Consider the following 15,603-nt stretch of genomic DNA (forward strand, 5'->3'; position numbering starts at 1 on the left):
CCGATTACAACGCCTAGTAATCTCCTATGACGTAATGACGCGACTAGGATTATATGATATCGGAAGATACTTCACTCGACAAGCTTTGATTGATTAACCAATCAGGGGGCAGAGATTTTTTGTCCCTATATCAATCACTCGAAATAAACTAATTGCAATGTATCTATGTATTATTGGTTTTTCTCGATCTTTCGTCGTTTACAAATACGAAAAAAATATATATTTCATCGAATTAAATTATAAAGAAGCCTCGATGCGATTTTATAGAGACTAGGTAACGACGTGATTATTTATAACGCGTATTATTTGCCCGTCATATTTCTTGACATTCTCAATGTTTCATACGTGGATTTCATTTTCGAAAATTTTCGAGTAAATGGAACATGGAGAACGATATCGATTCGTATTTCGGAATGATACAACAATAATTATCCGATTATACGTCATTGTGTTTTCTCGCGAAATATGACGCACAAAAATCTGTAGCGCGACAGTGTCTAACGGAATAAATTAAACAATAAGGTGACTTTGTGTGATTACATTTTTATAGATATTTAATCACGAAAATATTTCGACAAGTCTCAACTCTATACGATAGACATAATTATTAAAGTTACGTGTATTAAATAATGGCCGCATTCAGCGGACTCAACCGCTAAGTAGCAATCGAACATGATTGGTTTCTACTTTCAGGTCCGACCAATCAGCGTCGAATTACATCGGAAAATCTAGTAATGTTGCCCAACTGTTGAGTCTGCTGAATGCGGCCAATACATTATATTAATCGCCGTTAATCTTTCGATATTTTCGACCTTAATTTGCTAGTTTTACTCTGAAGGGAAAATACGAACCGACCTTGTTCAAACAGAACTGCGAACTAAACTCGAGATGTGATTACGTGACACAAAAACAAGCGTTCGACACACTCCCAGTCACCGACGAGACGGGTAGCAAAATAAAACATTATTATGGTAAAGATTGTTTCTTTTGACTGCGCTTTCTTGCCACATTTAAAACACATGTATATGTTCAATCTATAGAGATAAATAGAGAAAAAGCAAAAATAGAGTATAAATAGAGTATAAAGAGAGAGAGGGAGAGAGAGAGAGAGAGAGAACACACGTCTGAAATAGACTTATAATTGTATATCTGCTCGATTTATATATTTAATATTTTATTATTATATTATTTATATATAATAATATAATAATATTATAATTATGACATTATATTATATTTATATATCTAAATTACCTTATATTATTGTATATTACATTTACTATTATATATTACATTTCAAATTGTTTAATTAATGATTATTTTCCGAATTATTTAATTAACCAATCAGGACAAAGAACTCTTTGCTCCCCAATTGGTCAAACAAATCTTTAGAGTGAAGTATCTTTCGAGTCGTATAATTCTAGGGTTCGTTCCGTTTCACGCATTGAACACATTATCGCATTAACTAACGTTCCGTTTCCTTCAATGGGGTTTCCATGCGCGCATCAAAAAGTGATATGACGTCATAGTTCGCCATATTTTTTCCGCATTAACTTCACATCGTGTGCCTCTACCCCCAGAGTAGAAGCAGTCAATGCAGAGTTAATGCGCTGGCATTTTACATGCAGTGCTAATATCGCGCATTGCAAAACGGAACAACTTTAATGCGATGTACAATGACGTCATTCCTGCGCATTCAAAATGAACGCACCCCTAGACGTGCCCCTGACGTCACAGGCCCCTACTACGCGTTGTTTATCCTGGGAAGGTCGCGGTCACGATTGCTACGGATTTTCGCGCATTTTACCCCAGACAGGAGTCTCGATCGCTACGTATTTTCGTGTCTTTTACGTGAGAGTGAAATTCGCGTGTTGACGAGTATCGGGAGTGTCGAAAAAATAGATCGGACGATCATCGTAGAATCGAGTATCAAATAGTGTGCACGATCGGCATCGTTCGTTAATTTTAATGGCGTCGAATCGAGACGACTTTCTTCGCGCATATAGTCGATTAGTTTGAATATATATATATATATATATTTTCGCCCACGTTTATGTGTGATAAAAGCTCGCGAGGATGACATAACCTAACGGTTTCATGTCACGTAATCCTCTTATGCCGGTCATTTCGAATTATTTTGCGTCGTTTACGTCGTACGTATTTTCGTGCCTTTTATTCGAGAATGGAATTTGCGTGGGTCGTCGGGAGTGTCGAAAAATGTAACGGGCGATCATCGTGGAGTGTATCGGAAATAATTACGTCTCCTTCGTTAATATAACCTAATTCCTACGGCGCCGCATCAAATCGGATATAGCTTTATGGAAGCTTCTCACAAAATGGACAGAGATATACAAATAAGGAGTCTGTCATGGCAGCTTCATCTACCTCGTATTGTGACGAAGATTCGAAATCATGGTGAGTGAAACAATCATTAAGGATAAATTTTAAATTGTAGTTATTATAATTATAATATTGTTAATTAGTTGTGTTGAACTTGTGTTGTATTAATGAACTTTTACATAATGTTACGTCGTATTATTCGGTAGATGCACATGCTTCTGTTCGCTTTTCATATAAATATATACACATATATAACTCGAAAAGGAAAAATAATAGGATTTTAATATTAATATTTTAAATGAGCGAGAGGATGAAAAAGGATTAAATGAGCAAAATAATAGTCCGATGATAAAACAACTGAAAATTAATATAGTGGCGATAAAATCGGATCTCTCATAGATTTTTTAATACATTTATAATATTAAATACATGAGTAAAAAGATTCGTATATGTAGAGACAATGATCCATGCAAAAGTAATGTAAAAGTTAATGATGAAAAGTATAATTTCCAATAATCACCGATAGGTTTATTTTATTTATTCAACTGTATCATATATTTTTAATTGTATTTTTAAATATTATATTTCTTATTGGAAACAGTAAAATTAATAAATTGTTAATCGAATTTTATAGGATTCATTTTTTAAATTTTATTTAAATATTAAAAATATTAATAAAATATTAATAGTTGAAAGATTTCGAAAATTCGAAATAAAATCATATTTAAATTCTATAAAAGAAAAAACGGATTACCGTTGAAAAAAATTTACATTATCTACGCAAATATTATTTATATATATATATATTTATAAAATTTATAACGACATCCTTTTATTTTGAATTTTTCAATTAAATATTTTTAATTAAATATTTTTATTATAATGTTATATTGAAAACTGAAAGAATTTCGATTTTAAATTTTATAGCAATGTATTATTGAACTGAAATATGTGTGACTTTGGCATAAGACGTTTATCCTATCTACATAATAGTAATTTTATTATGATTCTTATTTCATAATTAGTCAATATTGGACGAATAAAATTGTAAAAAATAAGCGTGGTAATTTTATAATTATAGTAGACATGGTACGTATTATTTTGATATAAATTCTATTTCTACTTCTTTAAATCTGCATTTCTTTACCATCTATTATGAGATTTTTTATTATTCTATGTTAGAAGATGCAGAATAAAAATGTTGTGTTTAAAATGGTTTTGACAGAAATAAAAATTTACTTTGTATTTATTTTTTTAATTATTTTATAAATAACTACTTTGTATCGCGCAAATAAATAAGAGAATGGAATTGAATATTTTTTAAAACCGCTATTATATCGGTAGCAGCAGCGAAATTGCTCGCGCTATCATACAAATTACGAGTCGAGATAGCGGATAAAGTACAAGGGATACATATTACGTGTACTTAATAGCGCAAATGACAGGACAAGGAAGAATACCACCATATACGACATATTCGCAAACCGATCAATTTTGTGACGAGAAATGATCGAAAAGTGCACGTGTTTTACCGCCTGCACACGCGGCATGCACGACAAAAAAAACCATCTGCGGCTTCGAAAAGCACGATGCGGACCATGTGCCGGCTGCCAACGATATTCAGCGTGCATAGCCCATCGCGTTAAGTCAACTGCTCCGGAGAAAAAGAGAAAAATCTGCTTCGTGCATTATATTTGCGGAAAATCCGAAAAATGGAGAAACATGTGGTAAACGCGATAAAAACTTGCAACTAGACAACGCTTACTCGTCCGCGTTACCATTAAAAATTGATTCGAAAGATTGACGATTCTCTACGACAATCTTATTTCCTGCGAGTTTATGCCCGATAAGTCGATAACTTATCGATATTTGCCAAGATGCTACGAACAAACAAGATAAAAAGATATAATTCTTGCAATTCACACACAATTTCGTTGTACTTTGAGTTGATATTAAAAGTAGAGTAATATTAATGGGAAAAAAATATATATATATATATATATGCATATTATTATTAATACTATTTCATCTTTATATTAATTTTAAGCACTGCTGTAAATATATATATTTCTAGCAAAGAGAGGGAGAGAAATTTGAAATTTGGTCAGACACATTTCCATCAATGTTCGCATACCTTACTAAATGTCACGACACTTTTAGCTTTCGAGTTTAATACATACCGTATGCCGGCGCACAAAAACATTTGCGTGAGAATACAGTGAAATCCGGAAGTAATTACCACGCAGTAACCGGCTTTGATGCAATCGCGCGAACGTGCGTGCGTGCGTGTGTGTGTGTGTGTGTGTGTGTGAGTAAATAATGTATTTTTACTAATTCGTCGAAATCTCGTTCGTTTTTACTCTGGCTTTGTCGCCTTACGTTGCTCGTCTATACAAAGATAATAAATAATATGCTTGCTAATGCACACACACTTTTACACAATTACGTATCGTGTCCTCGTGTTTGCAAGTTGCTAAATGTTTACCCTCAAACACGTATCGTGTTCTATATATTGTATACACTTTGTGATACATACTTTTCAAACACGCGTGATCTTTGTGAAAGAAAAACAACTTTTTCAATTGTTGGGTACGAGACTTTTCATTTATATGTAGTCGTATGTATCGTACGTATGGCAACGTGCGATACATGTTCGCCTAACGCTCTAGTTACAATTTCTTGCACGTTGCAATTAAAGTTTTGTCTAAAAAAAAAAAGAGGAAAAAACTCAGATTCGAGGGAAAGAGATTGATCGAAAAGGAGAGAGAATTATTAATGAAGCGAGCGTCGATATTGTAGCAGCGAGTAATGGCACATAACGTGGAAGCAGGCGCGTGCCAGGGCCGGCCAGGATATGGTCGCCTCGCGAGCGAGCGTTGCGAAAAGCAGGTAATGGTGTTGAAGTGCATTCGGCAGCTGCTCGCCATGAATACCGACATGAATACCCGAGGTGGACGAGGTGGACATGTGCGATCCCGTCCGTCTTCTTTAGACGCATGGCCCCGCCTATGAGTGCTCCGAGCTCCGAGCTCCATCGAGTGTGGAAAAGATACGTCCTGCTCTAATCCAGCGTTATATTATATTATCGAGAGGGCGCGTTGCTTTCTTTCTTCATCCTCATCGATCGGAAGGATCCTTGCACTCTTCTCGATATGCGTTTCAATTATTATCCCTTTCAGAGAGAGAGAGAGAGAGAGAGATGGCAGAGTTTGCGAACAAGTTTGAAAAGTTTCGAGGACGCCAGTATTTTCCCGCATCTCCTTCTTCAGGCCAACAGATTTTTATCGCAGAAATTGCACTTTCCGAAATGAAGAAGAGACAAAAGATTATTGTATACGCTTCAATCTTCTCATTTGCCTAGACGCGGATTAGCGTAGTATAGTGGTACAGGGTGAAAAACGATAACGGATAATAACCGAATGATGATTATAGATCATTTCGACCCGACGAAAATTTCTATCGATGGTATCGTAGATTCATCGACCATCTGGCAGAGCCGGCTGCGCGTTTTCTACCTTGTACTTTGAAAATTGTGATACCTCCGCTCACTCGCGGGCGCAAATTTTATCGTGGAAAAAAAATAAATTTAAATTAATGTTAAAGTTGGATAATTCCGTTATAGTTTACAAATGAGATATATGCGGCGGACGCAAAAGTATTCTCGTCTTTTTACTTGTCGCGTCGAGGCAACGTATTCAAACTTGTGAATTTCCGTGTTTGGAGCCGCAACGAGTCGCAGCTGATACCGGACCGGTCTCGCTGGTATTCGAGACCCTTCTATCCGGGAAATTTCTGCTCCTCGCCTTTCTTCTTTACCCGTCGGTAGCTGTAACTTTTCGGGCGACTAGACGCGTCGAAAATTGAGGCGAGCGCGGGTGCCGCAAGATTGCTATCCGCGGCGATACAGCAGCGAGACGACATTTTCCAATCATGTGCGGCTCCATAACGATAGGTAGCCGGTTAAGCCGCAAACGGCAATTAAACATGATATCGCGTCCGAATAATATCGAGATCCTCTTATGCTATCGATTCGATCGAGCAGTCGGTTGTCGGATCGATATTTTTCATTAATCCCTTGTTTAAAAAATGTACAACTTTTGAGTGTTTCGAATATGAAAATGAGAATCGTTTGTTCGTTAAAATAATATTATTCACCGCTCGAGACTGCAGCGTGTGTAAGCACGAGCGGATGTTACGCTAAGAAGCGTGCAATTAGAAAATAACCTAATTCAAGACGATTCGCGATTCGCGTTAAGAATTATTTCTCCGGTTAGGTCGAGAAACGACGACGACGACGACGAAAAGTTTAAGCTTATAATGCGACACGGCCAGCAGGGAAATGGCCAATTATCAGGAAGAGAGAACGTGGGTCGTACTTAAAGTTACCGTAGGCTAGAGAGTAGAACAGCCGCCGCCGCCGCCGGCGCGCTTCTCTCCTCTCCTCTCCACCTCTCTACATCGCTCTCCATCGCTTACTTTAAATGTATCGAGCGCGTACTCGTTCAACTCTGCGGAAGAATGCAGTATTATGTATATTATAAAAATGTATATTATATAAATGAAGCGTTTTCCATTTTTCGTTATTTAATTGGTAAAAAGAAATAATTGCTCCTTCCCATGGAGAGCGAAGAATGCGTTCGAGCATCGCGGATACACGTTTGTCGCGCGTAAATTCGTTTGCGTTTTAAATTTATACGTTTACGATTTATATACGTGTGTAGCATGTCGGGACATCTCTCGATCGCTTCCAATCTGGCCTTGAAAGTAACGCAAAAATACACAACTTGTCGATACAACTAGTCGATACGACTAGTTGAATATTTGAGCGGCGATTGACGTCACGCTTGACGTAGAATTTCACGCTCGCGACGTGTCACGAATAATAACACGCGTCGCGTATTTAACGGAAAATTATACATTTCGATTTTCTCCTTTTTCTCCTTTTCGACGAGTTGAGCGAAACCACCTATCTATTATTGACACGATCCATATCGCGCTCGTTCGCGCGTTTCGTCGTAAATCAAAGTCGAGTGAATCACGATAAAGACGCGAGGTGTGCGATAAGATTTCTCGAGAAGAGCCGCATCGTCGAACGCTCGAATCCGATTGCTCGGCTTTCTATTTAATCGACTCTTAAATATTGTTCTCGGCCCCCAAAATTGCGGCCGTTTCGCGCTTTTTCGTCCGGTAAAGAGCAAAGAGGAAAACGTCGGGCTATCGGTATTAGAATCTCTATCGCGTCTGCGGCGTGCATTATGGGGACAAGGTCGTTAATCAGCTTGGATTCTAAGATTACGTCTCGTTGCGCAGAGATACGATACGCGCGTATGCTCAATTTTGATTAGCCGTCGTCGTACGCCACCTCGATGGGAAATTTGCGCGTTTCATCGAAATATAAATTTATGAAATATAGACGGTATTTGTTATCGCGTTGATCCGTGATAATCGATGACACGATAATGACAAATAATGACGTTTCGATAAAGATGACGAGTCCGTCTCCTCTTGTTCCCTCCCTGTCTCCCTCCTTCTCGTTCTCACTCACAAGGCGCGCACGGTCACGTAGATAGGTAGGAGCGAGATAGCGCGCAAGAGCGGCTGAGTAAAAAAAGCAAAAGAAGGAAAAAAGGAGCGCGTTCTCTCTCTACCCTGACAATTGAATCGGGCGTCGGGCGCTCGACGCTCGGCGCTCCCACAGCCCACGACCCACGACACAACAGCCGTCCTCCAGCCATCGGTCTGGTAGGCCCGGTGCTTAGCTCGCTAGATCCCAAAGTCTTCGCCCGAGATAAAACACACTATAAATGGCCGCCCGGACGGGTATCTGGTTTCAGGAAAGCGGCGGCACGTGCGCCAGAGTTCTGGCCCAGGTGGCGGAGCCCGTGGTGCTGTCGAGGAAACGCAACGAGGAGAAGTCGACGATAGAGGATACGGAGGGATAAGAGTCGAGGAGATTAGCTCGCCGGTGGCAAAGGGCCGGGGCAAAGTTTGGGGCGACGATAGCGGTGCGACGATTACCAACCGCCATTATCATTCACCGCCTCACCTCCACCATCTTTGTTACCGTAATCATTGTCATCCATCGCGTCGACGGTACCGTCATCGAAGGGACGCCGACGACGAGGACGATAACGGCAATGACGACAGCGGTGATGACGGCAATGATGACGGTGATGATGAAAATAATGACGACAACGGGGACAATGACGACGACGACGACGACGACGACGACGACGACGATAACGACGACGACGACGACAAGGACGACGACGGCGACGACGACGACGACGACGACGACGATGATGATGATGAGACGTGTCTCGAACGTTTCCATCCTCGTCTTCATCAGCGATTCTACGATCGGCGATCTTGCAGGAGCGGCAACGTTAATGCTCGTATCGACGCCGACCATGTCGAGGTCCATCAAACCGAAACGAGGATCGTACGTTCTCTCGTACGAACCTCGCCCATCACACCTACAAACGACACCACCACTACCATCGCTAACCCTTCTATCGTCACTGCCATGGCGAGAAGATGCAAAATTCCACCCTATTTTGCGACGATACTACTTCTTTCCTACACTCTGTTTGGCATAGCAGGTTGGTACGATGTATTGTGTATTTAACTAGTAATTGTATATTTGACTTGTATTTTACAGCTGCGATGAAAATGGGACATTTTTAGAAAGAAAAATTCAATCTTTTCCAACATTTTCAAAAAAGTATTTTAAATTATACAAAAGAGAGAAAAAGGAAAAAACGTAAAAATCGCGTCTAAAGAGAAGGATGCAAAGATGCAATCGGCAATAATTATTTTTCTTTACGTAAAATATTTACATCAAATATTTACCCCGCTTGTGTTCTCTTTCCGCAAGATTTATCGCTCTACAATCTTACAATCTGTCGCGTTTCTTTCCCCTCTTTCTCTCTCTCTCTCTCTCTCTCTCTCTCTCTACAACGAACAAAGACGCCAGAGTACTTTCATGCCAAATAAAGTCCGCGCCCTCGTGACAAAAAAACGTTTATTTTATACGCGACTTGTGCCAGACGATGGCGCCCGAGCAAATGTGTGTAATATAATAATACTTGCGCGTCACATTGCACCTGGTCTCGACGAGATAATCGACGTAGAGTATCGTTATCCATTTTCCTGTGTTCCTTCCGCGCCTTCCTACCGCGCTACAATTATGTATTGTACAAAGACGTTTCGTTATCTTTGTCCGTCAAATATGCTTATCTTTCGTGGACACGTTTGCACTCGCATCTCTCTATCGCTGTTATTCAACCGTGTCATCCTAAATGGATACAACGATGAATACAACGAATCTAGATTGGACGGTCGATTTTCAGTTATTTAATTTCGAAATTTTGATGGAATAAAATTATTTATTATAATCGCGAAAAAGTGGGCAAAAAAAAAAGGATAAAGAGTAGCGCGCGATAAAGATGTGAAATCTATAGAGATTGCAGAGAGAAAGAGAGAAAATTGTCATACGGAGAGAAAGTGTGGAAACGGCAGATTGTAAAATTACAACAGGTGACAGGCAGCAGCCACGCGCAGGACAGATGCAACCTTTGCCGCTTTTGCCGCCTTTGCCGCCTTTGCAGCTTTGTGTACAGTCTCGCGCCTACGAGATGCACGCGCTCTCTCGCCCTTTCGCTCCCTCTCGTTTCTTCTTCGCGCGCCAGGGTGGCCGCGTGCGGCGTGGCTGCGTCGCGTCGGGAGAAAAAGCAAAATGAGAGGGTGTGGAAAAGGGCGAGAAGGAAGCACGATCGTCCATTGTGCTCAACGAGCCTGGAAAAGCCGACAAAATTCCTAAAGCGCCTCGTCGACTCGTCATTCGCGTACTCGATCGTGTCAATAATGGGGATGCCACGCTTTAGACGCGCAGTATCGTTAGTTTGGTCAAATGTGCGCGTCTCTCTCCTATAATTATTTGTGTATAAAAGAAAGAATGATGTAGAAATACGAATTGGGCCGCGAATGGATGGACCAGCGGCCGTCCATTCTAATAATAATAATAATGGCATTGAAATAAATTGTACCTTTTTCTCCATTACATTCTATACATATGTATGTGTACTTTAATGCGGGCAAACTTGAAGGCGGAGGAAGGGGAGAGGAGGCTCTCTCGTTTCGATGCATTCGTGCGCGCGTCGTCTAATGCGAAAGGAGAGCTAAAGCGCAGAGAGAGAGAGAGACGCGCACGAGTAATCGTATATATTTACATCTTTGTTCGGAATATATTATTCGATATATAATAATAAGTCGATTTAATAACGATTAATTGTGCGTTTTCAATTTGATTTCCACAGATGCGTGTTCGTCGCGCTCGACGCCAAAACCAAGGCCGCCGACGCCGACGGATCGGCCGAACATCACATTCCACATGTACACGTGTCCGCAGGATTACGCAGATTGGTATTGCTTGAACGGTGCCACGTGTTTCACCGTTAAAATTGTCGACTCCCTCCTGTACAACTGTTTGTAAGTAGCTTTGTTCAACGCGTACATGAGTCATCGACAGCATCGGTTTAGGTGACGAGAAATTCACGTTAAAATTCCACCTGTAGGCTTTTCATTTCGTACCGAAAATTCCTGCACGGACAGCGGTATATAATAAAGATTGGAATTTTTGAAAAAATGTATCGGTATATACAAATAGATATTTATATAAATATATATATATATGCGGAAGCACGTACGGAACAAGTATTTATGGCTTAGTCGGCCGGGCGCCTTACTGTGCAACCGTCGCCAACAATCGCGGCAGTTCTAAGCGAAAAAGCCACCAAGGGAGACGGCACCGTTCGCGTCGTTTAGCCGTTAATCTTTGACTACGCGACCTCGACACGTACGTCGAAATTCCTGTCGGCTCATGTTTGGCCAACTCTCTCCCGGAGAGAGAGCGCCTTTGGTCGGTGCCTGTCGTATTCTTCTAGGGGGTTTATTCTTTCTCTCCCTCTACATTTTTTCTTTTTTCCTTTATTAGAATTTTTTTATCACATAAAATTGTGATTCGATTATTAATTTGACGACAAGTTTATCGAGTTGAGATGCGGGCTGCTTAAATATTGCAAGAGAGAGAGAGAGAGAAGAAAAGTCCGTCGAGTAATCGGATTAATATCGGGATAACATCGAGGAGCAGAGAGTACATTGTGCTCGTTCAACCTTACCCTTACCCTTACCATTTCCCACGGTGTTTGCTTTGTCGACCGCGATTTGCCGCCTTGAATCGAGTCGTCTCTCCTTTTCACAACTTAAATTTTAATCGCCAAAGTTGAAATGCCGAAATAAAAATTGTAAAATGTGTTTCGCTAAAGAAGCTTATAAATTATAAAACAATATTCACGCACCATTTATTTTTTAGACATAACGTGTAGAAACACTTATAAAAGTGCATAATTATTTATTAATCAAGTTTATATTGTTTAGAAATATTTAATCAAATTGTAGAAATGTAAAAAATAGATTTGCGCACACGCACAATTATAGAAACTCGACAACTGTGATTTTATAGCTCCGCAGTTTCCTGTAACGTCAAGACTGAGAGGAAATCACGTTTACAATCAAGTTTTTATTTTTTCTCGCGCGAATAGTAATATAAATTGATCGAGAATTCTCTCTTTCTCTCTCTATCAGTGATGAAGAGATATACCGTGGAGAAACAACTGTATTGAGTCGATCACGCGCAATCGATTGATAATTGTAAAAGTAAAAATGCGCAAACGAAAAAAGCGCAATTAATCGCAATGTCACCTTTGCGTGAAAGGGATATTGTAATATGTGTATATATATATATCACACAAAGAAAAGGCAATTCGTTAAAAACTAATAAATACATAAATACCTACACATGCACACACATGGTTGTGCAAATACATTCGTCTATTTAAATCAAACGAATTTGTTCGCGAAAACTTATATCAACTTATGGATATTCTAGATTGTCCGGTTTCATCCAGCGAGAGTCAAATTATCGGAAGAGTATAGTAAACGATAAAATGGTGAAGAATGTAAAAATCTCTTTTTATTATATTAACATATGATTATGCACTCCGATAAACCAATCGGGAATAATCAAACAATGATTAAAGCTTTAACATTTTTCGTTTATATAATTAATTACTCGAGTACTTTTGATATACGTTGATGAAAATAGAAATTGAAATTTAAAAAGCGTGTGCTTTTTCGATACTTGTCTCGGAAGAAAAGGAAAACAAAGTGAAAAACCATGCGCAAACTCGCGCGATACATATATCGACAATTCGAGTCGATTGATTAAACTTGTAATATATTTTATTTTTCAGATGCGCGAATGGATATATCGGGCAGAGATGCGAATTTAAAGATTTGGATGGTTCCTATTTGCGTAAGTATAAATTTCTCCTTTTCCCTCCGAATATTATTTGCAAAGTATAAAATATAAAAATGATTTCTCTTCGACAGCTTCACGGCAACGAGTAATGCTGGAAACAGCCAGCATCGCCGGTGGTGCCACAATAGCAGTATTCCTCGTCGTTATCATTTGTATAGCGGCTTACATTCATTGTAAGCGAAAGCAAAAGGAATTACGGTCGAGGTAATTGATCCATTATTGTCATCGTCATTTTCATTCTTTGCATAAATTTCGGGCATATCCGCCCGACATTTGCGCACTTTTCGAGAAAGTTTGCGTCACCTGGAATACCGACTCTTTATTATAATACTCGCTTGTAGCGCAAATATTACATTCGGTCTTTTCTTCTTTCCTTTTTTTCGCTATAGCAGTAACGTCGACACAGTGGACGGTCCTGGTCGAGATCCAGAGTTAAGGCCGTTTAGCAACCGCAGCCGCTCTCTAATGATTTTCATGGCCAAGAATCCCAACAGCTCGGTAAGAAAAGAATGGATGAATCGAATTAATAATCTCGGGATATAAATGAATCGGGAATCGAATAAATGCGAAATGCATTCGATTAAACTAATAATACAAATATTTCTCTAGGCTACGATAGAGCAGACGAAAATGCCGAGCTGGAATTGCTCAGAAGCGGAATCAATGAGGATGGCGTCCATCGGCGAAAGCAAGCATCCGAGCCAATAGCGAACTATGCGACGCGCCATCCACGTACGACGCATTCCGCTGCGACGATTTATTATATCGGCAACATGCGAAACATACGAAATATCGTCGAACAAATGTCGATGATTGCTCGAGATATATCTCGAGATAGCAGCGGCCTTTAATAGCCTTTAATAGTGAACTCTTGTTGGCAATATCCGTTTAATTCGGAATATCTTAATTCGCGATGCTGAGAATACAAAGCGAGAATACAAATCGAGTACGATTTCTGAGCTAACCTACACATGTACCGAGATGACGCACGTCAACTCCCTTCGATTCTCGTGTCGAGACATTCCCATATTGCCGCACTCGAGTCCTCCGAGTTTGATCGAAGGGACGTTCGACGCTCGTCGATTATCGCGCGTATTCCTTCCAACGAGTATCGTAATAATTTAATTTTTCTGCGGAACAAATCTTTCATTGGAAAAAAAGAAAAAAAACGAAAAACACTTCTCATACAAAAGATGTGTAATGTTCAAAAACAAAATATTTCCTTATGTATTATTATTATTATTATTATTATTTTTTTTTTTTTTTTTTTTTGTAAAAGTGACAGGAACTATCGAATATTGTTTCCATGCAAATGTTAGTATCGCATTTTATTGTCGCAACTGATTATCAATATAGAAAAAAAGAGATACATGCATCAGTTGTAAAAGTAGTGCCTTTCTACCCTCGTTCGTAAGAAAGCAAGACGTGTAGTTTCGATACGTTTGATCGAAAAAGATCAAATAGAACCACTCGTTTATCTGTCTTATCTATCCACGACGAGCGTCGTTCAACGACGAATCGCTCGCGTGTTATTATGAGCGCAGGACGCTAATACACGCTAGTAACAAACAAATCTTCTCGTAAAACACAAAATTAGCCAAAAACCGCTAATAGACAGGATGAAACCTTTTGATACTTGGTACATGCTATCCGTATTCGACAACAAATTCCAGTAAAACACTGATCCGTAATTTACCCCCGGATAATGATGTATCGCGAATAAGAACACGGCGTTCGCGAGATAGATCTGGTACATTGCGATTTATGAATTTGCATTGTACTTTTATATAATAGGTTCTTCCACAAAGTAATCTTCTACGAACACGTGATTAATCGTACCATTAGTATCAAATGGTTAATAGTGAACATATGTGTCTTATATATAGAAATCTCTAGGATTTAAATTTAAATTATAAATCCAATGTCTTACCAGAAAGCAATAGTTTCCTAAGCGCATATGAAATACGTTTTGCCGCTCAAAATAAATATGCTATCTATTTACTAATTGGTTAGAAAAATTTATTGACGTCAGATCGCCATCCGACGTTGTATTGTTACGTACTGACAAAATATTTTCTCAACACGCTTTGCTCTTAATAAAATATCATTTGATAAATCTTAGGCATATGGTACATACACGCAATGACTATTTGTAGTGAAAAATCGATCTTTATTTCTATATATCTGTAACTAAGTAAAAAAAAGAGAATACGTCAATAGAGAAAGAGAGAGAGAATAGAAGAAGAAATAGTAGAAAAATTAATTCAATGACTTTATAAGCGCAGCTCATAATTTATTAATTTCATAATAGAGAAATAACTAATAATATTTATTTCATCTGTGTGTCTTGTACATGAAAGGAAAGTTGAGAATTTCTGTCCCATCTCTCTGTTCGTCTTGTTTTCAAAAATATACAGTGACATGAATACAGAATGGGAAATGTAGTATATGTATGATTCTGCAAGATATTAGCCCCAATCATTCTTTCTTAATACTTATTCTATGTATAAAATGAGGAGGAGATATACCGGTTATTATTAAAATTGAGGAAAATACTATAGCGTCCAATCCTATTAATCATGCATCATTCTCATTTCATCGCTTATATATATTTATTTATTTAGATAAAAAAGAGACTTGAATTTATCTCCAATTACATAATTGCTAAGATTTATTCACGATTTTTTTACACATTTTTTTTATTTTTATTTTTTTATTTTTTTTCAAATTCTTCCAATTTTCAGATTACGATTATTTGATTTTAAATTTAAGCAGCGTTAAAAATGCAATAGAATATGGAATGAATATGTTTTCTTGAAGATAGCTCGAGGCTGGGCCTCTTTGTCACTTCTCATTTCAGCTTCTTGTAAATAGAATGAATT

At 38.7% G+C, this 15,603-nt stretch overlaps 1 protein-coding gene across 4 annotated transcripts in view; it reads left to right on the plus strand.

Moving 5' to 3' along the window:
* Positions 1-15,603, plus strand: part of LOC145960363 (uncharacterized) — a 30,205-nt gene that overhangs the window by 11,005 nt on the left and 3,597 nt on the right. Inside the window, exons 1-7 of one of the 4 annotated variants that reach the window (XM_083079755.1) lie at positions 1,489-2,415; positions 8,175-8,942; positions 10,659-10,830; positions 12,654-12,715; positions 12,793-12,925; positions 13,114-13,219; positions 13,331-15,603. The exon at positions 13,331-15,603 is cut by the window's right edge and continues 3,597 nt beyond it. In XM_083079755.1, coding sequence (XP_082935881.1) covers positions 2,319-2,415; positions 8,175-8,942; positions 10,659-10,830; positions 12,654-12,715; positions 12,793-12,925; positions 13,114-13,219; positions 13,331-13,429 — 1,437 coding nt within the window. In that variant the 5' untranslated portion in view covers positions 1,489-2,318 and the 3' untranslated portion in view covers positions 13,430-15,603. Of the gene's footprint in view, positions 1-1,483; positions 2,416-8,174; positions 8,943-10,658; positions 10,831-12,653; positions 12,716-12,792; positions 12,930-13,110; positions 13,220-13,330 lie in introns of those variants that run through there. The other 3 variants (XM_083079753.1, XM_083079754.1, XM_083079756.1) reach the window with 3 other exon arrangements.

The sequence above is a fragment of the Camponotus vicinus genome, unplaced genomic scaffold (assembly GCF_025532165.1).
Source record: "Camponotus vicinus isolate PSW18456_S1 unplaced genomic scaffold, iyCamVici1.0 SCAF_10, whole genome shotgun sequence".
In the NCBI taxonomy this organism is placed as follows: Eukaryota; Metazoa; Arthropoda; class Insecta; order Hymenoptera; family Formicidae; genus Camponotus; species Camponotus vicinus.